At 47.7% G+C, this 22310-nt stretch overlaps 1 protein-coding gene across 7 annotated transcripts; it reads right to left on the reverse strand.

The window, feature by feature from the left end:
- Positions 1 to 1942: 1942 nt before the first annotated feature.
- Positions 1943 to 18653, reverse strand: SAP30L (SAP30 like). Of its 7 annotated transcripts, none has more exons than XR_008468858.1 (6): positions 18152 to 18653; positions 16175 to 16297; positions 14427 to 14525; positions 12308 to 12481; positions 6824 to 6906; positions 1943 to 4558 (listed from the first exon to the last, which is right to left on the reverse strand). XR_008468858.1 is itself a non-coding variant. In XM_054217446.1 (5 exons), the coding sequence occupies exons 1-4, from the start codon at positions 18335 to 18337 to the stop codon at positions 12353 to 12355; spliced, it is 537 nt and encodes a 178-aa protein (XP_054073421.1). In that variant the 5' UTR covers positions 18338 to 18653; the 3' UTR covers positions 1943 to 4558; positions 12308 to 12352. The 7 variants fall into 7 exon arrangements, 3 of the variants coding, with proteins under 3 accessions (XP_054073421.1, XP_054073420.1, XP_054073418.1); XR_008468857.1 differs by having other exon boundaries at positions 12292 to 12481; XR_008468856.1 differs by lacking the exon at positions 6824 to 6906 and having other exon boundaries at positions 12292 to 12481.
- Positions 18654 to 22310: the final 3657 nt, after the last annotated feature.

A 22310-nucleotide genomic window follows, 5' to 3' on the forward strand; every position in this document is an offset into this window, starting at 1 on the left:
CATGAACTTGGTGCCGTTGGGAAGCAGCGTGTTCCTGGTTTGAGTCTGCAGTTGCCCGGACAGAAGCACACGCACGCAGGGATCGCTTGGCCCCGGGGGCAACATCATACGTGCCGTGTCCCCTGCCGCTGGAATCCAGCCACGAAGGACAGTGGCAGGGACCCGGCCACCCTGCCTGGCCCCTCGCCTCCCTGCCTGGCGAAGGGGGCAAGCGCTGGGGGCAGAGAGGCTATCGGGCACTTCCCACCCCACGCTCTGCACCCCCGGGGTTTAGCGTGCAAAGAAATGACTCTTTTTTTGCCTTTTTTTTTTTTTTTTTTTCCCCTCCCTTCCTGCCAAGCCCAGACCCTGCTTGTTGTTGTTGTAGGTATTTATGGGCCTGTTTATCTGATCTCGGGGGAGCCTATGCTTATCTCAGAAGCAGCAAGGGAAGGGTTACACTGGACAGCTCGGTAGACAGTATGGAGCCAAATAAAATACCAATCTGCCAAAAAAAAAAAAAAAAAAGGAAAAGAAAAAAAAAAGGAAAAGAAAAAAAAAAGGAAAAGAAAAAAAAAAGGAAAGAAACACCCAGCCCCAGCCATCGGCTCACCCAGGACTGCGAGGGTACCTGGAGCAAACCTGCAAGGCCAGGGGAGCGCCCGGTATTTCTGCACAGCTCCCCTGCCCCGCTCCCTGGGATGGATCTCGGAAGGAACCCGGCTCCGCAGGCATCCAACACCCCCTTCCAGGGGCAGAGAGACTCCGGCAGCAGCGCTGGGATGAGCACGGTCCAGGCTGCGGGCTGGGACCCAGCTCAGAGGACACGTCAGCCCCCAAAACGGCTGCTGGTTTCAAGCGAACAGCACAGCCCTGGGCAAGAAATGCCCAGGCACCTGGCAGAGGAGAGAGTGTTTTAATGTCTCTGAAAGAGGGGAAGAAAAAGACTTTTTTTTTTTTTTTTTTAAGTTTGGGGACGGTTGTTACAGCAGTTCGTCTGTGATGCTCCTGTTCGCTGTTTCCCTGGGGTGAGCGGGGAAAGGTCCCTGCTCGGGATGAGAGGCACCACCGGTCCCCAGCCCCCGCAGGGACTCGCTCAAGGTCGCCGCGAAGGTCACGGCCAGGGCCAGGGCTGCTGCCTCCCGTCACGGGGCCTCTCTGGCCTGGCCCCAGCTGGTGACACAGGGCCAGGGGAGCAATGGGGCAGGGGGGAACCCCCCCGGGCACCGCAGGGAGCCCCATCACTGCTCTGGCCTCTCCGGAGTCCAAGGGCACAGCTGGGACTGGGTGGGATGGGGTTGGATGGGATGTCCCCTCCTGCCATGCCAAGCAGGGGGCAAGGGCAGCCCCATGCCAGGGGTCCCCCCCAGTTCCTTGCCCCCTCCCCACCCCACACCCCACTCTAATTACCCACTCTTAAGGAAGCGCGTGATAGTTCTGTCCATTTAAGGTAGCCCCAGCCCCTCTCAGTGAGGGTAATTGGGCCATAATTTGTTTTCAGTGTCAAGATGGCGTCAAAGATAAGACAAAAATCTCCAGGTTTGGGGGCTAAAGAGACAGGAGAAATCCTGACCCGGGGCCGACCTCGGAGGAATGGCCACAAGCCCCAGTGAGTAACATGGCAGGTGAAAGATTTACTGCCAGGGGAGCTTTTTGATCCTCTCCCAACACTCGGAGCCTCTCAGCCCAGTTGCTGGCTCCCAGGTTAGACTGTCTCCCGGGAGCACTGCTCAGGTGGGAAGGTTTTCTGTCCAACAGAGACCCCCTCAGCTGCAAATTCGTGACATGCAATAGTTCTTCCTCAAATCTCCGTGCTTCTGGAGTCACATCATTCTGAGGCCCATCTAAAGAGATTTCCAATCCATACCTGTAGAAATGACACCCAAGTATGGGAAGACTCTGGTGCCACAAGGCAGATGAAGGCTCCAACTTTTTTTTCTTTCTTTTTTTTTTTTAATTTTATTTTTTTAAAACAAATCCAAATTCTCTGGGTTTTCACCCCTATGGCAGCCCCTGCTTGGCACTGAGCTCCGCACAGACTGTATTTCTCCATGCAGCTGCCTGTGCTGGGGGAAGGCCGAGAGCACTGCACCCTGGGCCAACCTTTCCAAGACCATCCTTCAAACATCATCCCCACCATGCTCCTACCTCCCCAAAGCCAACCTTCATTGCTTCACTCCATGAAGGCCCTTTCCCCAGTGCAGGGTGTTGGGAGAAGTGAGTATTTACTCCTCTCACAAGACTCACGTGCTTGGGTGTGGGGTTAGCAAAGGTGCTCACCATGGCTTTCTGCAGAATGACCCATCCTTGTCCTGCTCAGTGGTGGAGCAATCCCATTAGCAAGCATCTTCTGTGGCAGCAAGGACGCTTTGCTGCCAGTTTCCCGCTGATCTTCTCCCACGACATCTCAGCACAGCCCTCAGGTGAAGCTGGATGGTGTGGGGTGGCACAGCAGCCCACTTGTGTTCCACGTGGCAGCTGGATTTAAGGTCCAGGATGGAATCTGGCTGGGAGCTGGGGCTATTTGGTGGAGGATCGGCGCTGTACAGCTCGGGGCAGGGGGTAAAAACAGCCAGGCACTTTGCCCAGCAGGACTCCGTGCCATCTCCATAGCTGTGTGACGCTGGACAAGCTCTGTCTCTCGTGGTGTCTCCAATGCTAAAGTGCAACAGCAAACCTGGAGCTGCTGCGGCTCCTGGAGCCTGCAGGTCAGAGGGGCCAAGGGGCCAGACGGACCTGCTGGAGCACCAGCGGGAAGCGCAGGCTGGTAGGAAGACCTTTACTGGTGAGAGGAGAGTGAGACGAACAGTTACCCAAGAGGCTTGAGCCGAGGGACTGCAAGGCAAGAGCACACACTTGGAGCCTTGCCGATTCCTTGCGAAGGATCCCCAAGGCGGGGAGGGTCCTTGCTTGCAAAGTTTCCTTTTTCCCTGCTCGTTCTTTTGCGTGAGGAATTCAGATCCTGACCACCCTGAAAGGCTTTACAGTAACCAGAGAAGTAGTGGAATTTATGGCGTCACCAGCGGCTGAAAGCTGAGGAATTGAGAGGAAAAGGCTTTTTTTTTTTTCCCTTAGACTACAGCTACCTTGACAAAATTCTCATGGCCTGTAACTGACCCACAGGAGCAGACGGGGGGGGACATGGGGGCCAGAGCAGGCTGGTTTAATTGCCTCGGCCGGGAGCTCCTTCCCAAACTGAGAAGCTGGAAGGAGTTACGAGCCTGAGCTCGTGCACAAAGCTTGCGTCAGCCCCGAGACTCCCTCCTCTGCTCACCTTCACTCTTCAGCTTCCACCACTACGGTCCTGTGTCTGATGGAGAGAGGCAGGGCAGGCTTTCCGCTGAAGCTCATCAGCTTGACTCAAATTCAAGCCTGCGCTGCAGATTTCAACGACTCACCCTGCAACACTTCCAGGAACCAAGCCAGCTGCTTCGGGCTAAACCCACGCAATTCCACACCCAATGCCCTTTTAGGCTCCTGTTTCCAGGAACGTGGCATAAAGAGGTGGGAATGCCGTCATGGAGATACTTTTGTTAGCCTGCTTTGGGGAGTGCATGAAGGACTTGGAGCAGATGAGCAGCAGGGAGGAATGGGGAAAACAGGATCAGGAAAAGGAGGGAAGGGAGGAGGACAAGGAATAGCCTGGTGAGGGCTGGCAGCTCCCCGGCACTGTAGTTTGTGCTAGTCTAATAAAAAAAGCCCTGTCTGTACGCAGTGCGCCAATCCAGAGCCTTCAACCTGCTTTTTGTCCCCAGGAAAACAGAGACGCAGAGGGCTGAGGTAAGTCAAGGCCAGCAGTAGTGCACCAAGGGCTCCACTTTTTCCATGAGGGTCAGGGTTTATGGCCAGTAAGGCAGTGGAAATTCCAGGAAAAAAATGAAAAAAACTGGTTCTGCTGGGAACGTGGGTGTGGAACAATGAGAACATCAACCTGCAGGGTACAGGGATCCTTCCAGGCCAGACTGGACAGGGAAGAGCTGAACAGTCCTGTTTTGGGACACATACAGGGACGCTGGTTGCCCTCTGTGGCCAGGCAGAGCTGGGAAGGTGCCAGGCTATTTCCCCCACATTTCCGTGCAGAGGCTGGAAGTGGTGCCTGCCTTTTCCCACCCCAGCCCAACGAAGGGCCTGCAAACCACCAAACAGGAGATCGGATTGCTCAGGGCTGCCTGCCAGGCCATGGCTGCCGGCCTGCCGTCTGCTGCACAGGCGCAGGAGCTGGCGAAAACCCAGACACCAAAGGGAGCTACGAACGAGCTGGCTCCAGGACCACGGGATGCAACCCACCACCTTCCCTTTCCTAAAGACGGACTTGCCCACATGGGTGTCAACACCAGGAAGAGACACAGGCAACGTTCGGACACCTCTTGGATGCAGAGCCTCCTCTCTGCTTTGCGACCACAGCCTGGGGTAGGGAGCTTGCTGATGCGGTGCCCATCGTTGTGCTCTCTGGTCTCTATGTGTGGTAGGAGAAGCAGTAGAGCCGTCTCAGCTACCTGAGACTTCCCTTTTCTCCTGTCTCCTGGTCTCTGCTCTTCCCCGCAGGCACCAGGATGCCACAGCCATCACGAAGTACTTCCTGCAACACGTAAAGGAAACAGATCTTGAAGAAAGTTCCAAAAAACAATTAAGTAAAAGCCCATTAGGGGGCTTTGAGGTACTTAGGGAAGAAGCCAACGTTGCCTGCAAGGATAAGAGATGTGAAATCAGCTCCAGCTCCTGGCAAAGTGAGATTGAGTGCTGGCAGAGCCGTGCAGTCATCCCTTATTGGATACAGGAGAAATAAAAAAAAAAAAAAAAGAAAAAGAAAAAAGAGCCCTAAGGCTCTCCCCTGCACACTCAGCCTGCTCAGCCACATCTCTAAAACATAAAACCATTAAATCCACATTCGCATTTTTCCCCAGTCCTCTGCGCTGCCCTTTCTGCTGGGGAGCGGAGAATTGAAGCCTGGTTTCCATCAACATTGCAAGGAGACCGTAGGACGGCTCACGCAGAGAATCGGACGTGTTCAATTTCAATGTCCAACCAGCGGGGGGGGGGAAAAAAAACCCAAACAAAATCACACAAAAAAAACCCCCGAACAAACCATTTTTATGATCTCCACATCCTACCACAGCATAATCCCGCTTCCGGTATCTGCCAAGTCCAGCCGGCTCCCACTGAGGAGGTGTCTTGGGGACGGGAGAATGGCCCTGGTGCCCCCCAGCTGCCAGCCCTGGGCCGAGGTGCAGCGCAGAGCACCCACCGCCCGGGTGCCTGAGCGAACACTGCCCTCGCACGGCGGCTGGGAGCCGAGAGAGGGACCTGCAGTTTGAGGCCCATCAGAGCAAGCCGCTGGTTGCTCAGTTTCTCGGGGTGAATACCTTAAAAAGACTGAGCAGATTCCTCCTTGGTTTTGCGCTTGAAATCTTCCGAGTGTTTCTTGGCAGGGAGCAAACATGAGATTAAGCCGCATTATTCATTAGTCTCTACAAATAACAGATTAACCAGCAGAGGTTATTTGTATCGCTGGAGTTTCCAGTCTACCCTCTCATGCCAAAACCAGCAGTTGCACAACAGGTTGCTGCTTACAGCTGTCCTCCTTCAGCCCTTCTGCCTTTCCTCCCTGGGCAGGACCTCCTCACTGTGCTGAGCCCACGTTCACCAAGTGGGGAATGCAAATGACATGGCTTTTCCCCTTCCACTGGGATAAACTGCCCTTGTTCTCACCCGAAGACCTTTCCTTGACACCTCCTAAAAAAGCTTGACAAGGCACAGGTGATGTCCTGTGAAGTGATCTGCCCTTGCTCCTTGTTTCATGGTGCCCACCTGTGTCACCTCTGGTCTTGCCCTCTTCAACTGAGAGCTCGCTGAGACAGGGACAACACTCTGGTAGCACGGCAGCATGCTGCCTTGCGCGAAAAGGTCCTCATCCATTGCAAGGGCCTCCAGACACGTCCACAAATGCAGGCACTGAGGACATCGGGATCTGTTTGTGATGCACCAGCTCAGTCTCCCCCAGCTCTCCAATACACCAAGGTCAATCTTTAGCTAAGAGAACATTAGGCTCAAACGTAACTACTGATCATTGATTATTTCCCACAGCTTAGTAAAGCATCAACATTCGGCTCTCCAAAGTCTCTTCCCTGCAGACCCTGCTCCTTTGCTACTGAAAGCTAATGCCCTGGGGTGTAGCTTGGGGGGACCGAGTGTCTCCTGCACACATCACTGGTGGTATAAATGGGCACGTTCTGCGTGGCTGGAAGTCACCACACAGCAGCAACACCACCTGCCACCCTCCTCCCAGAGGGCAATTTAGCCCTTGCTGTGAATCGAACCATGATAAGCAGAGGTCAGTTGGCTGTAGGACAGCACCAAGGAATAAGGATACAGACGATGTTGTGGGATTGTTTCAGGGAGAATTATCTGTGCAAATCTTTACTGCACATCAACAGTGCAGTTTAATTTGACAGTGATAAATTCAGGTCATGTATTTTGAGTGTAAAGCTCTCTATATCCTATCATCCTCCTCAGAGAGCCCAAGTGTCTGAAAAGCTACACTACAACCTCTTTCCTGGCTAAAAATCAAGGCTCAAGCACGCCTCAGACACTGCCAGCAGAGCCTTAGGAAATGCCACGACAGGGTTCAGGAGAACAAGTGTTCAAGCTCCAGTTTCTGGCACTCCTCACTTCCTCACTGCAGCAAAAAAAGTGAGTTATCTTTGCCTATAAGGCTGACAGTCAGGAGGAAGAGCAACATGGGAAGAAGAAATGAAACAAAGTACTACACAGAAAAGGATCTTGCAGCTTAACTGACTGAACACCGGGATGCTACATGTCAGCATTGCGCTGGGGTAGCACCCACCTGGTCAGCTGGGCATGCAGCTGCGACTCTGGACAACAGGAGCTAGAAGTCATGCATGAAACGTAGCCCAGGCCAGGGTGAACCTGAGAAGGAAGCAGAAGCACAGGGTTGAACTAGACATAAAAGATTCATTAGGAAAAATTAATCAAATGAGATGCTGCACTTGATTGACTGTTCATGATAGAGGTGGGGAAAAAAGAAAATCCCCATCACAGAAAAGCCCAACACTCCCCAAAATGGAAGGCCACGAGGCTCTCCAACAACATCCATCTTTCTCATGAGTTGTCTTTTTGTTGCATTCAAAAGACTCCATGATTTGCTTCCATGCAACCCACGCAGATTTGTCACAAAATATCCCATCACCTGAGTTTTCTACTTCAAGCTTGACACATCCTAGTCAGCAGTGCCATTCTCCCCTCCATGGCTGCTGTATTTTCAGCCCTGGGGAGGTGGGTGGGAAATGACAGTGAATCAGAGAAGCCTGGCACAAAACATCCATGCAAAGCAAAACTCCATCAGCTCTGGAGCCAACAGTGCTAAGGGCAGAAAGGCAAACAGAAGGGAATGTAGGCCTTGTTGCTAGATAGATCATTTATTAAAGTGAAATTCAGCATTTTATCTTTGTCAGACAGTACAGAGTTAAAGTCTCATACACAGTGGAAGCAGGACATTTCCTACACCTCAAAGAAATGAGTTCTACATTTTTTTTGCTATAAGTTACTAAGTTGCTTTAACAATACACAGCTATATTACACAGTTAAAAATACAAGGTGTCCAAAACATTTGGCATAAGATCAGCACAATACATGGAGGCTAGAAACAGAAGAGGGAACACAGTTTTTCTCTCCCAGTAAGCCCACTAAGACCCCAAGCCATTCTGCAAGTTACCCACTATTCCCCTCCCCTGCGCTGTAGCTGCAGAGCAGAGGGCCAGGACAGGAGCAAACCCAGCCCCACCAGGGGTCCTCCAAGTCAGAGGCTCCTGGAGCCTGCTGATGTCCGGGATGGCCTGCAGAGTTGCTTGCAAGGGAAGTTAAGGTTTAAGGCAGGAGCCCCCCTCCTCTCCCCACACTTTCTTCAACCATTTAATTTGTTCCAAACCGAGGTGTTTACAGGCAAGTCAAAAAACGTGAGACCAGGGATAGCTGTGAAAAGTGCAAGGGGTATCTTACACCCTAACAGTTCATTTGCACTTTGAAAGTGGAAAATGAGAACTCCCTACTAACTTGATAAGCTAGAGGTGGCTAAAGGGCATCAGTGACAAGAGGAGGGAGGCATCAGTAACATTCCTTCACCTTTGGGACTCTTCAGTCAATACTCTGGGCAGTACAAGGACTCCTTCTGTACAAGAGGCCACCCTGTATTACCCACTCCTTTAAACTGTAGAGGCAAAGTGACTCTAGTGCTCTGGGGAAGTATAACGATCTGTGGATTTAAATAAACAGTCCCCCAGCAGACCATTTCTCTCCCCTCCAACTGCAGTTACCGCTGAAGATCTCCCATTGGTATTTACATTTGGCTCAACCAAAAGACGTAAAGTGCACAGCTCCCCCCTTCTTCCCCTCTCATAAAACATCCATTACAAGAGCTAACACAGAACAAATCTTCCTCCACGTTGGTAACTGTGGAAGCACGTTTTGTTCAGTCTCTCTGTGGGCCACGTCCCGTTTCATCTTCTCTGTGCCATCACGACCCACTTGAAAACTCGCATTTCCTGTGGGTTATTTTGGCTCTTGATTTCAAAGCCTCTCTGAAGCCAGCTTGCACTTAAGACTAACTTTAAATGCCAGACTTAGTATGTTTTGGTCAAGTCTTGCACTCCAGGCTATCTAGTGGTTTACGGACACATTTCTAAGGAAAACTGGGACACCAGAGTACTGGGGACAAGTGGTACAAACCTGCCCGCTCTGCTTTTCTCAGGCTGAGCATCTAAAGTGCCTGGCAAAAGAAACATTAGCTTTTAATGCAATTGTTTACTTCAGGTTGATATAAAATACTCTTTAGATGCAGAAATTTAAAAAAACCCCTGCATTCTAACACAGCTTCCTTGGACATATTTGCAGTTTTCAGCCATCAGACTGCCACCGCATCAAGTCTTCACATGCTTCCAACTCCCTTCAGTTGAGCTCAAGCCAATAACTACCATCAATGATTTCTTCTTCTTCCCTTAAAGTGAGCAGAGGGTCAGCATACAGGATGAAATTAACCCGGAAGAGATGTTTCCGCATTATTTGGATTTCATACTAATGGCTTTGGATCTATTCAGAAGTCTAATGAAGTTAATGCGACTCTTCAACAAGAATTGAATTAGGCTACGTAATTGAATTAGGCTATATAATGGCTGGAGGGCTTCAAAGACAATTCCTCTGCCCCAGGGTGAATGTCACCTATGCAGGCTTGTAAGAAATAAGCTTCCACTATTATAAATGGAAGATGACATCTGGTCATCCTCCATGCCCCCAAGGCTTGTGCTCCATGGTTCAAAGCTAGACAGAATTTAAGGCCCATCTGTGAAAAGCAAAATGTAAAAAGAAAAAAAAAAATCTTATCATACCAGCCAAAGCGATTTGGGTCTTCCACCTTTCCAACAAGTCCCATCTAAAAGTGCTGAGAAAACGTCCCACCTCATGGCTTCACAAGTGTGAGGTTCAAACACATTTACTTTGAAGTTTAAAACAAAAAGTTGGAAAGTCTTTTTTAATTGGCATGCAGCATAAGGAATCAAATACACAGAATGGTACTATACAGAACGACAATTGCATTGTTGCGTTTTCTGGTTATTAGACACTAAATGCTTTTCAAGAATCACAGGCACCCTGAACATGGATATTGCTACTGAATTGACGTGTGATTTCAGTTTATAGCATGGGAGCCATAAAGTGGCTAACCCTTCCAACAAGACATCAGCTTTCTTTTGCTCAAGGCGTTTTGCTCTAGCTAAGTTGAGAACAAGGTAATAAGGCATTTGCAACGGTTTATAAGGCCATGGGGTCCGACAGCCAAAGATTCCTCTCTTTCTTTGGTGTCTTGCCTCCAAGTTTCCCACCTTATAAACAACTGCTAATGGCTGGTAAACATCTCTTCATCATCACACTTCACTAAGAATTTTTTCAAAAAAGTATAATTGCTTTAAGAGTGAAACCAACAAGGATCACATTTCACATCAATTGACTATTTTCAGAAAGAAAAAAAAAAAGAAGTTTCCTGGATACCACCTCTGCACAAAAGCATTCCAGTGAATACACCTGAACAGATGGAACCTGCCACCATATTTCCTTGAAAAGAATCATTTTGCTGCTGGCTGTGCTAAAACACCCCAACAGATTTATTTACTCTTAGAAATAAAACAAAACAAAATACAACAACAAAAAAGTAAACCCCAAACAAACTACATTTTTACAGTTTTGGTCTAGAAGTTACAATGAGGCAAAACCCTCTCAACCCAGAAACTAATTTTCCCTTGGTAATACCTTCTGATTACATGAGCACTTTGAAGATTAACATGCAGTCAGAGAACGTACCCTTTTAGCTATCTGTCCTGGATGAGAGAAGCCAGATCATGTTGACTGATGTGGGAATTCCTCCATCCTTTCAATAAGGAAAGGACCAGTGTAATTAGGAAATTTTTAAACATTCATGAAATACCGACGCAAGACATTCTCCCCTCATTCCTGGAACCTCTCTCCTGGCTGATGTTCTTAAAATCCATACTGAAATTGAACAAGGAAATGCTGAAACAATCACACTCCCCAAAACTTCACAAGTGGGACGTGTACCATAACAGAGTATTTCTGCCTATGACACAGGACTTAGATGTGCTGAAGTTTGTTGAACATGTTTTAGCAAACACTTCAGAGCTGATGTGAACAGCTGGCTTTAAATTGTGACTTGATTTTTAAAGAGATTCTGGGAGACCTTCAGCAAGAGCTTCACTACGTGAACCCTTCATGCCTTACGCAACACGATGCAGTACTAAGCTGGGATCGTGATCTGTGCGTTCAGCTCTTCAACAAAGTTTCATCCAGTTTTGGAAAATTAAAACCTGCCATTGACAAAACGCTAGCCAAAGTTTTCTACTGTTCAGTCCATTACTTAAGGCTTGTTGAGAATATACTCTCTATGTGGAGTCTTGGCATCTTGTAACAGAATGGAGACATTGGTCAGGACAGCAAAGAAACAGAGCGGTGCTTTACATCATGAGATCCCCTTGAATAGAATTTGAGGTCACTAGAGAACAGTCAGTCACGACCAACACTTTTATAAGCTTCTTTCGCCAAAATAACTGCTGTGTTATGTGTAAGGACACCTTGGCTTTAAATAACAAAATCAGAGCGATCTCCTCCTACAGCGCCCGATTAAAGAGCACCAGCATGCCGTCCACTCACACAGCTCTTATGAAAGTACACGTAATGCTCACAAAAGGCAACTGCTTCAATGCTTTCTGCCTGTTGCAAAGACAGATGAAATGCATCATGCTCCAGTCAGTTCACTACCCCGGTTGTGGTGCTACACCCATTAGCATGTCTGCTTCATACTAAACAGGGACTGCCAAACCCACTAATCCACACAGCAGTTTTGTGACACCTGCTGAAGACTAGCTTCAGTATAAAATTCACATCGCTTGTGATGATTGATACCTGATCTGACAGAGATTAAGAGACAGATGTCTTAAGCCATTGTTTCACCTACCATCACTGAGCCTTGAATAGAAGGGAAATAGGCATAAGTGAATTAAATGAGCATTTCTACCAACATGATCAAACCCAGCAAATAAGCTCTACTTGCCTTAATACCACATTCTGTGGAAATGCAGAAGTTTTTAAACACTTACAGACAATTAATTAGTGAGTTCTTAAATAAAAGAAGTTAGAGAAAGGGATGGCAGAGTTGTCTGACATCCACGTCAGAAGGGGGCGAGAAGAAATATGATAAAAAAAATAAAATCAAATTCAGACTAATCAAGTAGCGTTCACTGGAGTAGATCTGGTGAGATGGAGCATTTGTAGAAGTTTGGGACTTGAAGCACTGACTCAAGGCAAGACAGAGTGTGTGTAGGTGGGGAGCAAGCTTCAGACAAACTTCTGACCCATGCACCTTGATAATCAATTTTATCTCTGCTGCTATTCCAGTCCTGCGCCAAGACAAACTGCATGGTGGTTTGTGATGCAGTCTGAATTCAGTGAAAAAATTTCATCTGTGATCTGAATTGCACTGAGATGCAGATTTCCAGAAATGGTTTAAAACACTGAGTTGACAAACTCCACAGTCCTACAGGTTTACTTGGTTTCCTCATTATCCTCATTTCTTTATTCCAATGTGACTTTGAAATGAGGGGAAGAAGTCTTCAGAAACATGCTGGGCACATGTTTTCAAATACTCCTGATAAGAAAGTCTATATTTTTTCTGTCATCCAGACTTACTGCATTAAAAAAAAAAATTTACAATATACTTCAACAGTTTTTATATACCTAAAATGCACAATACCATCTGTTCCTTCAAGGTCTCTCTTATTCCAAATCTTGTTAATCTTCATTCTAGTTGCTTGCTACTTTCTGATTTCTGGTCCAGCCTGCTCTTGTTGTTCTTCACCATATAGATGAAATATGCAAGTGTCTCTTTCTCATTCACAGGAATATTCCTGAAGTGACGACTGACAGTCTAGAAGGACAACATGTAAAGAGACAGAAATTCTGAAATTAAAAAGTAGAAATAATCAGAACAGGGTTTCTTTTCACTTTCCAAAAATGATTTTATGGCCACTGAGCGCAATATACTCTTAGTCAAACATGCACCAATTCAAACTGTCAGTCCTCATTTACCTCTATCTCTTTTTACAGCTGGAATGTACATATGAACATAGCATAGTCTTGCTACGTCAGCAGTATTTGCAGCCAACCTACAAGCGGAATTTGGAAGCCAGAATGTCCTCCTGCCAAAGCAGCATAGCCTCTCCTAAGCGGCATTTCATGCCGAGATTATTTGGAGAGAAGTTTTCCCTGCATCTCAGTATTTTAAAGGAGAGTGTCAGAAATATTGAAACACTTTGCTGTCTGAACCAGATGTAGCAAAGTTTTACTGTCCAAAGGAAAACACACTGGATAAGTTTTGACTGAAAGGAACACCAGGGGATTTGCAATGGGAGGGTTAGCATTTGGTTACGGCTATCCCTCTCTGACACTAGCATTTCCTCAGAAAAGGAACGCAGAACACATTTTGGAGCTGGATGAGATCTGCTTCTCGTATGGAAGAAGCTCTTTTTTGGTACCCAACACAGCTCCAGAACTGGATGTTGATGCAGGCTGAGCAATAAGTCACTCCAAGAAGATTTATGGAAGTTTTAGTTTTCCTTACGGTGGGGTAGCAGCAGGAGTCTAAGAGCCTCAGGCAGCAGTGATTCAAGCATGGGAGCTGGACGAGGATCCAGCGTAGGGTCAAAGCTGCTCAGACTTCACAGGAAATCTGGGAAGTGTGTGACAACTTTAAGTTAGGCTCCCTTTATTTTCCGCTTGCATAGTAGTTTGTTGTTTGTTTTTTTTTCTTCCTGGGCACACTCATGGTAAATTGCCTAAGTAAGTAGTCCTTCACGGGAGGGGGTAGCTGAGAAACTATGAACTGGTTAGTTAGAACATGACAATTCAGAACTACTAATGAGGACATATATCCACCCTGCTTCGTTCACCTTACTCCTACATGCTCTACACTACACCTTCTCTATATTTGGTATATTCATTCCCTAGTTGACTTTGAAAGAAAGCAAGACAGTGTCTTGCTTTCTTTTTTGGTCTGCCAGTTGTTGTTCTTTAAAGCAAAAGCAAAACAGACAGTTTTGGGCAGAGAGTTATGAAAGCCTCGGCTTACAAAACCAACCTCGTTACCATTCAGTAACTGCTACATTCTTTTCAAGTTTAGAGAAGACTTTTCCCATAGAAAGCCTTAAGATCAAGTCAGGAAAGAGAGCAGAGCGGATGCACACCAAGCACAACTAACCCAAATAAGAGAGAGTTACAGAGAGTTCTTTCTTAACAAGGACCCCATACGGTGAGAAAGCAGCAGTAGAGGCCCTTAAGGAAAGAGCCTTTTATTGACTTAATACAGAACCATAAGACATTAGGACAAGAAAGAAGGAATCTTAAGTCATGGTCAGTGATTTTGCCTTTAATAAGAAGCAATTCCAACCAGCTCAAGTGCCTGTGAGGAAAGGAAAACTAACAGGGGCACTTAAGGTGACCAATAACTTGTGAGTCTGAGTTTCAGTACAACAGCCATCTTCAGTTAACACCTAAGCCACTGGAAAATAGGTTCTGTTTCTGCTTCCTAAAGGTAACGGATTGTGACTATGAACAAGGAGGGAAAGGAAGCAGAGAAAAGCAGTTACTAAAACATGCTTTCAACAGGCAGCTTACATGGATTCCATGACTGTCTCAAGTGAAACAAAGCATGCAGCTTTCTATCGGCACCATCCCCTGAAAGCTTTCGCAAAGCACACAGTACACACTAGTGAGAGAGTCACTACAGGTACTAGTGTCCAAGAAACGTGCACTTCAGCAGAGGAGATAAAAAGTTTTTTAATAACAGAGATGATACTACTTCTGTCATCACTTACTTCTGCTAGCTGAGCCTTGTTGAGTCCAGGCCTAGTCTGCAACTTATAATGTCTCTTGTAACGTCGCAGAGTGTTCACTTGGAGCTGGAACAAGTCAACCTGGAAGTGACATAGAGAAGAGGGGATGAGCACTACCTTTAGCTTCTATTAGGCAGAAGCATGGAGTTATCTAACTATTTCTTCCTCAACAGGACTGCTCCTTGCCTGCATTCAGAACCACATCGGCTTGCCTTACTGACAAATCTAAGTATGTTTTGTATTTGTTAATGCTAAAGGACCAAAATAGCCTCAGGGAAATACAAAATTTTGTTCTGGTTCACATGCTGTCAACAGAACTGCTGGCCAATTTCTGCTCTCAATTACACCTCTGCAACCTCGAAGCAAAGGGGAACCTTTTGTTCCCACAAGGGTTAAAAAAGCTCACACATGAAATATCAATTTAGCAGGCACTGAACAAATGGCTTGTGACATAAAACAGAGTACAGAGAAGAAATGGAATTCAAATACTTCAATGGGATGTGCACGTTTAAAGGCAAGGGTGGTGGTGGGGGAAGCTACAGGAAGGAAGATGAAGATCATGTGGAAAATGCTATGTTTCAAAGACAAAAGGAATCTCTGCTGAAAACCAAGAAGAAAATGACATTAAAACTGACACACTGCAGAGTTCCCTATTCAGTTAGGTGACGTGCATCCCTCAGTTTTTAACCACCAAGTACCCTGCATGCGCTACAGCACTTAACATTGTTAGATGCCAGCTGGATCTACACCAATCGTCCTGGCAACTCATGTAAAGCCTGTATGGGAAAGTTTTGATGGAGAACCTTGTAGAATGGAAACACAAACAGCTACAAGAAGAAGTCAGGTATCCTTAAAAAAAAAAAAAAGCAAACCAAAAACTTGCTACTCTTTCAACATGTCCACACAGGAGGTGTGTAGACACAGCTTCGCTGGCAAAACAATTCTTGGCGTGTTTTTTCTCAGAAATGAAATGCTTTTTGACAATACGGGTGGCATTTCCAGCAGAGGGCTCTGCTGACGCGGCCAGAGCTCAGCTCCTCCCGAACATCACCTCTGCACAACTTTTTGCAGAATCAACAGTACCAGAAACATCACCAAAGCAAATACAGAACACAATGGCACAGAGAAGAGATTATTCTAGAGCTCTGTAACACAGAAAAAAAACCCGCAAACAAACAAAACAGGCAGGCCTATTTCCCAAAAATAAAAAGATGTTACAAATTATTTTAAAATAGTTTTAAATAGTGTCAAAAATAACGATACATGCAAAGGTCTGAAGAAACTTAATATCCTTGGATATCATATACTACCCAAACATAGAGAGACTGACCTATTGGATTCTTCAGTGTATTTGCAAAACGTTGCATGCTAGGCAACAAAGAGCCATTATCAGGGCCTCAGTCACCACTGAAAATAATTTATTTTTACGTTTAAAAAATAATCAGTATCAAATACTGTTTTAACAGCTCTCTGGTAGTACTACATACATGAAGACTCTTTTTATAGACGACTCTACATGGGCAAAGAACTCATACAGGTACAAAGAAGAAAATTAGGACATAACACATCAGGAAAAAAGTATTCCTGAAAGATAAGAGTAACTCCACCGCAGTTTCAGCGGAGCTGCAATTTAAAATTCAAATATTTCCTGATACGTGAAAACATCCAAGTCAAAATTCAACGTGCTCAAAATTGGTAAAGCATCCTATACCCACTTGGCACTTACTAACCTCTGGGACATCCGTTTCATGCTCAGGAGAGTCACCTCCATCATCACTTGTCTTCCTCTTTCTTTTGTTTCGGACACTTTGAATGAAGTTCTTGTGAAAATCACAAATATACAGATGTCTCACCTAAGAACCAGAAGTGGCGAAAAAGCAATCAAAACAGGTACTGTACAAAGAGCACTCAACATAGACACTAGTATTAGAAAGTGCATCCCTCATGACTGGTATGACTGACTGCCTCATGACACTAAGGAATTTCTAATCTTAAACTCCAGGAGTGATATCGTACTCTTGAGTTAGAGATAATTTACATTACAAAGACTAATGGCAGGAAAAATGAAGGACTCAAGAGCTCCAGCTGAACCTGAACCTCTGTAGATAATATATTTCTTTTTTATGGTTGCAATCACATGTCAGAAAAAAAATAGGCAATTGTCTAGAGGCAGTGGCAAGTCCTTGCTTCAGGACTTATTACCAGGGCACTAGCAAGAAAAACATCATTCTGTTACACTCTTGTGAACTTTCTGGTTTAAATAGTACACAAGATTATTAACGCAAGTGTTTCAAAATTCAGATCAAATAGAATTTGGCTAATTACCTCAATTAAAACAAGCAAGCTAAAAGCAAAAATCTTTTTCCTACAGCTTATCCTGCCACGGAAATCCCTTTTTAACAGATATTATCTCACTAGAATTAGCATATCTACAACAAAAGATCACAAATGATTAAAATTATTTGGTACCTATAAGGCAAAAACGTCTTCATATGACAGCAGCACCCTACATTCAAAATCACTTTATGCAGCCCGCTTCATACTTTCTCTTTAATTAGTGTGATTTCCTCTTTTTATTTCTAAAGCCCTATATCTGTCAACAAAGAATCATTCCTAAAATGAAAGAAATTATTATACACTAGACAAATCTGCCGAGAACTACAACCAGGAGAAACACTCCAGTTTTTAAGAATAACATTATATTTAAAATTGAGTTCCCATGACATGATGCATTTCGGCTGTGCAAAAGGGATCTAACCAAATGGGGAAGCTGCCAAACAGACTGACTCAAAACTTCATGGTTTTTTTTGTTTGTAATGGTTTTAATCTTTAAAGATCTGGTAAGAAAAGCACGCAGAGCAGAATTCCGTTAACCAAGCCACTTCTGAGAAATTCCATCTGTAATCTTGATGGACTGCTCTCTTGTACCCATTTTGTTACTCGGTAAGTGACCCGTTTCTATCTTGAGCTGACAGCTGTCATTTAATGTCACTAAGCGGTCAGCAGCAAATCGGGCTGTTTAGTGCTGACCAGCGAACAAGCGCGCAAGTGCCCTGTTGAAGAGGCTGCACGCCTCGCCTTTCCAGCTGGATGCAATAGTTCATTTTTAATAGCTGGCTTCGCTAGAACACAAATTCTTACCAATTAAAAAGAGTACCATGACGCCTAACTGAAACAGTAACCCATATCGTTGATTTTACCTAGTAGCATCAGCGGTTTTCAATCCGAAAGTGAAATTAAAACAGCACTATTGCCTGCGAAGCAAAGACAGTTTGCTCCTTTGAACATCATCTGCTCCGCACTGCACGAGAGCTTTTCTCCCAAGCACGGCGTCTAGCGCTGCTTCATTAATCCTCACGAGACAATCAGTGCCATGAGGAAAAGCCGTATCTTTACTCAGGCATGTTTTTCTCGTGCCCCAGCGCGTTGACACTGGAGAGGGGAAAACGCGGGCCAAAGGAACCCGGTCTGCAGCACAACCTGCCGCACCTCGCACCTCCCTCTCCCCACAGCTTGTCGGGGTTAAGGGAACCCCCCCGGGCAATCGCAAAGCTCAACTCGCCGGGCGGAGAAGCAACTTTCCAGCGGCGGAGGGAGCGCAGCCCCGCCGGGAGGGACCGGCCGCAGTGCGGTGGCGGGCTGGGAACGGCGAGCCCGCCCGCCCGGCCCCTCGGGGGGAAGGGGGACCGGCGGAGGCCGCAACTCACACTTTTGTCGATGTCCAGCTTCAGCTTCTTCTGGGAGATGCTCTTCTGGATCCTCTTGCTGAAGGACGCGTTGCCGGCGGGGCGCACGCAGCGGTCCCCGTCGTCAATGAGGCAGCAGCTCTGGCCGTAGAAGGGGGCGGCGGGAGGCCCATCCCGGCTGTCCTCCTCGGTGCTGAAACCATTCATCGCCCACCTGCCCGCCCCTCACCCCGCCCGGGGAGCCGACAACCGGGGAAACCACCGCCGCCGCCGGGCCGCTCCGCGCCCTCAGGGGGGGACCCCGCCGCCCCCCCGCGGAGGGGCCCCCCACTCTCGCCGGGGCCCCCTCAAGGGGGGGACCCCCCTCAGCGCCGCCGGGAGGGAGGGACGCTCGCCGCCGCCGCCGCCGCCCCTCAGCGGTGGCCGTGGAGGCCGGGCCGGGCCGGGCCGGGCTCCCAAGCGCCGCCGCCCGCGGGGGAGCCGGGACCCCGCACGCACCGCTCACTCTCTCTCACACACACACACACACACACACAAAACCGCCTCCCCGGCAGCGGAAGTCCCGCCTCCCCCGCCTCAGCAGCCGGGGCGCTGGTTGGGTGGCGCGGCTGGCGGGGCGGGGCGCGCCGCCGCCGCTCCGCGCCTCGATTAGTGGGAGGAGCTGTCAATCTACTGCCGCCGTCCGGCCCCGGCCCGCCTCCGCCTTCGCACGGCAGCCGGAAGGTCGGCGGGAGAGAGGCGCGCGAGGAAGGGCGGGGGGGGGCCCGCGCGCGCCGTTGCCAGGGCACCGCAGTGCCCTCCCCACCCGCGCCGTGAGGGGAGCGGCGGGACCGGCAGCCCCTCAGCGACCCTCGGCCACCCTTCACCGCCCCACGGTCGCCCCTCGGCCGCTCCGCAGCGACCCTCGGCTGCCTGTCGCCGCCCCTCGGCCACCCTTCACCGCCCCACGGTCGCCCCTCGCTCTTCCCGTCAGGAGACTGAGGAAACTCGGCCTCTCCCTTCGCCCCGGGCAGTGCCGGAGCGGGTGCCCGGCCTCGTCCCCGGACCCCCGCCGGCCTTCGGGCTTCCTCCGCTCCCCACAGCCAAACACAAGCCGCTGGCCGCGGCGCTCAGCCTGTCTGCCACCGGGCAAAGCTGAACCGGCGGCTCTCGCCCGGTCACTTATGCAAAACTCAAGTCGACACACTCCACAGATGCCTGTTCTTGGCTACATCATCACACAAAGCTCCTGTGTAGGTAGGAGTTCTGCCTGAAATACTATTAAAGACGACGATTTTATTATTTTTTTTACTAATTACAAGGCAGGGATAGTGAAAAGATTAGACCTGGGAAAGTGTTTCCCAAAGCAATCTTAGTTGAAGCTTTGCATTTCTTTCATCTTCAGGAAAAAAAAAAGGTAGTAAAATGAGATGGGGGAAGAAAGAAATTCCTACTGATCTGTAGAGAAAAGATGTTACTTTGTGGAAATGCTGTCACCTCTGTAACACCATTGTATTGTCAAAGGTGCGTGGGCAGCTGTAAATGGAAAAGGATTTAATCTTCCTGAAGAAAAGACTTTTTGCACAAACAGAAAAGAGGTTCTATAGACTAAAATTACTTCAAAGTCTGAAATCCCACACGTGGAACAATGTGCGTTAGCACAGGATGAACTGTGCTGAATCACGCACACGAAATACCTTTGCAAAAAAGAGTCTCCTCAAAGCCCTTGGCCATCAGATCAGCCTGCTCCACGGTAACACCGACAGGCGTCTCGCAGCCCGTTCTGCCTGCTCCCCGCAAAACAACCAAGAAGTGCTAAAATATGTATTTTCCAGGCAGTCGTTGCAATACCAAACATGTCTCAGAATAAATCCGCAGGGCGGGAACTTAATACTCTTCCTCAGCAGTTCTGCCTCTTGTCTTAATTTTTATTACTGGTGCACTCAGGCAATTACTAATTCCTGTTTGTGCGTGTGACTACTACAGAACCACAGTGCACTCTCCTGGGGATACCGCTCCCAGAAGCCAGACACTCCAATGGGAAGGTGATAGAAACAAACGACTTTACCAGAAGACCAACAAGCAGTTAGTGAAGAGCAAAGAGATTTAAAAGCAAGATGGTGCCGCTTATAAAAGCCCCTGGCCAAATTGCCTGGGACCTGCGTGCCTGAAGTAATAGCCTCCTGTCAAAACCGACACAGATATTGCTTTGGTTTTGGGAAAAGGAAAACACCAGAAGGCTGACAGTGATCTCAGAGCTCCCGGTAGCAAGCTTTCTAGGTTTATCTTAACATTACAAATAAAAATCGAACGGCAGGTTGACGAAATCTTGCAGGAGGACATTCGGGAAGCTGAAAGCACCAACTGTAGGGGCAGGTGATACTAGCAGCGAGCAAGTAGATAAAAGGGAACACAATCATAAGAGGCAGGACTTCCTCATGTCTCTGTGAGGAGGAGATTCTGCAGGTGCTCCCTGGACTGTTCTATGGGAGGCTGGGAGTGGCTGGAGGAACAAGCACCGTCAGGTTGTATTTCATCTTTGGCTGCAACTCTCATCCCATGCAAATGAAAGGATTTTAAGTTGTTTTGCAACACCTCCTAAGAGGAAAAAAAAAAAACCCTGCTTTTGTCACTGTGTTTGTTAATTCAATGCTAAGTACTTCCAGCTTAGGCTAACACAATGACACCTTTTTTAAAATAAAAAAGAAGTGCATGGAGGTGTTCACATAATTGCAGTTTATTTCAGCATATTTATCCTCACGGGAACCTCAAGATTTCACAGGCTGCTAGTCCGGAACTAGCTTGCTGTGAAATAAACTGCCTCATAGAGACATTCTTTATTAGGTATCTATCACTAACCTGATCTAATAATTCTTTGTGGGAGCTGCAATGAAGTGAGAAACAATGTTTCATAAACCCATCAGCACCCAGGCAGCTTTAGTGCCTTTGAAGCTGTAATAGCCTGCCCATCCAAGCCAGGCCTCTAATCAAATTAGGGGAACCTGCACAGGCCTTTAAATCTCAGCTGGAGCAGCACTACCCTCTAAAGATAGGTCTACCATGTAGCTGTCACCTGGAACTTACTGTTTTAATGGAGCCTTTCAGGGATCTTGGGACAGAGATGCTGCTCTCCAAAAGGTCTGCGCTGCCAACGATGTCCTGGGAAAAAGGCCTTTTAATTTTTTTTTATACCTCCAGTCAGGAATCAGACCGTTTCCATTTTCTTTACCATGGTGGCCAATGGAGACTCTGCCCTAGCGCCCTCCGCCAGACTCCTGCTCTCCTCAGCATTTTTTGAGGGTGGCACATATTGAACTTGCTAAAATGCTTAAACTGTCACAGCTTTTGGCACATAGTCCCCCTGGGAAATGTTCCCATGGCCCAAACATCACAGCACAGTCTTGCCTTAGGAGCACGCCTTGCTGATTTTCACACATACAGATTTTCACACATGCCATTGTTTGTCTTCCCTCCGTTTATTTCAGTTTTTCACCCCATCGAGTCAAGTAAAAAGGAATGCTGGGAAGAAATGAAGTGGTGACTGTAGAAAGTGCTGGGGGTCCTAATGGGAACACGGCACAGGGCTGTGAGCAATGCATATAAACTTACCTTGTCTTGGGCTGAAAGACTGCTCTTCCCGCCCCGACTAGAACACAAACAGGGCAGTGAGCTGTTAAAAACGCTCCCCTGAAAACTAAGGTGTAGGATGGATCTACCAGCAGTTTCTCTCAAGGCAGCTGCGCAGAGAAAGCAGAGCAACAGCTTGATCCTGCCCTAAGCTGGGCAACAATTTTGTAATGCCGAGTTCCCTCAAACCACAGGAAAAGGTAGTTCAGACACGACGCATGTATAGGCTTGGGTGATTTTAACATTTTATTCTCATGGTCATATCTGTCAGCAGTAAACACACAAACTGCCTTTGAGAAAAGCTTTTTGCGTTGCTTTGAACACGTGGCTGATGGCAGGCTGAGGGAGGGCAGTGTCCCGGGTGTCAGCTCTCAGAGGGCCTCACCACAAGGCTCTGTTCTTTAGAGGACAGCAAGGCCCACGCTCCAAGGAGGACTGCAAAGGGTCACCATCCAGGCATGACAAGGAGGAGGACAGCTCGAGGATCACCATACGGTGTTCGGCCAGGAGGACAACAGTGTCTCAGAGTCCCACCCCAGCCCCTCTTCTGAAGTACTCGCTCACACAGAGTAGT

This window comes from Rissa tridactyla, chromosome 11 (genome assembly GCF_028500815.1).
Source record: "Rissa tridactyla isolate bRisTri1 chromosome 11, bRisTri1.patW.cur.20221130, whole genome shotgun sequence".
Lineage (NCBI taxonomy): Eukaryota > Metazoa > Chordata > Aves > Charadriiformes > Laridae > Rissa > Rissa tridactyla.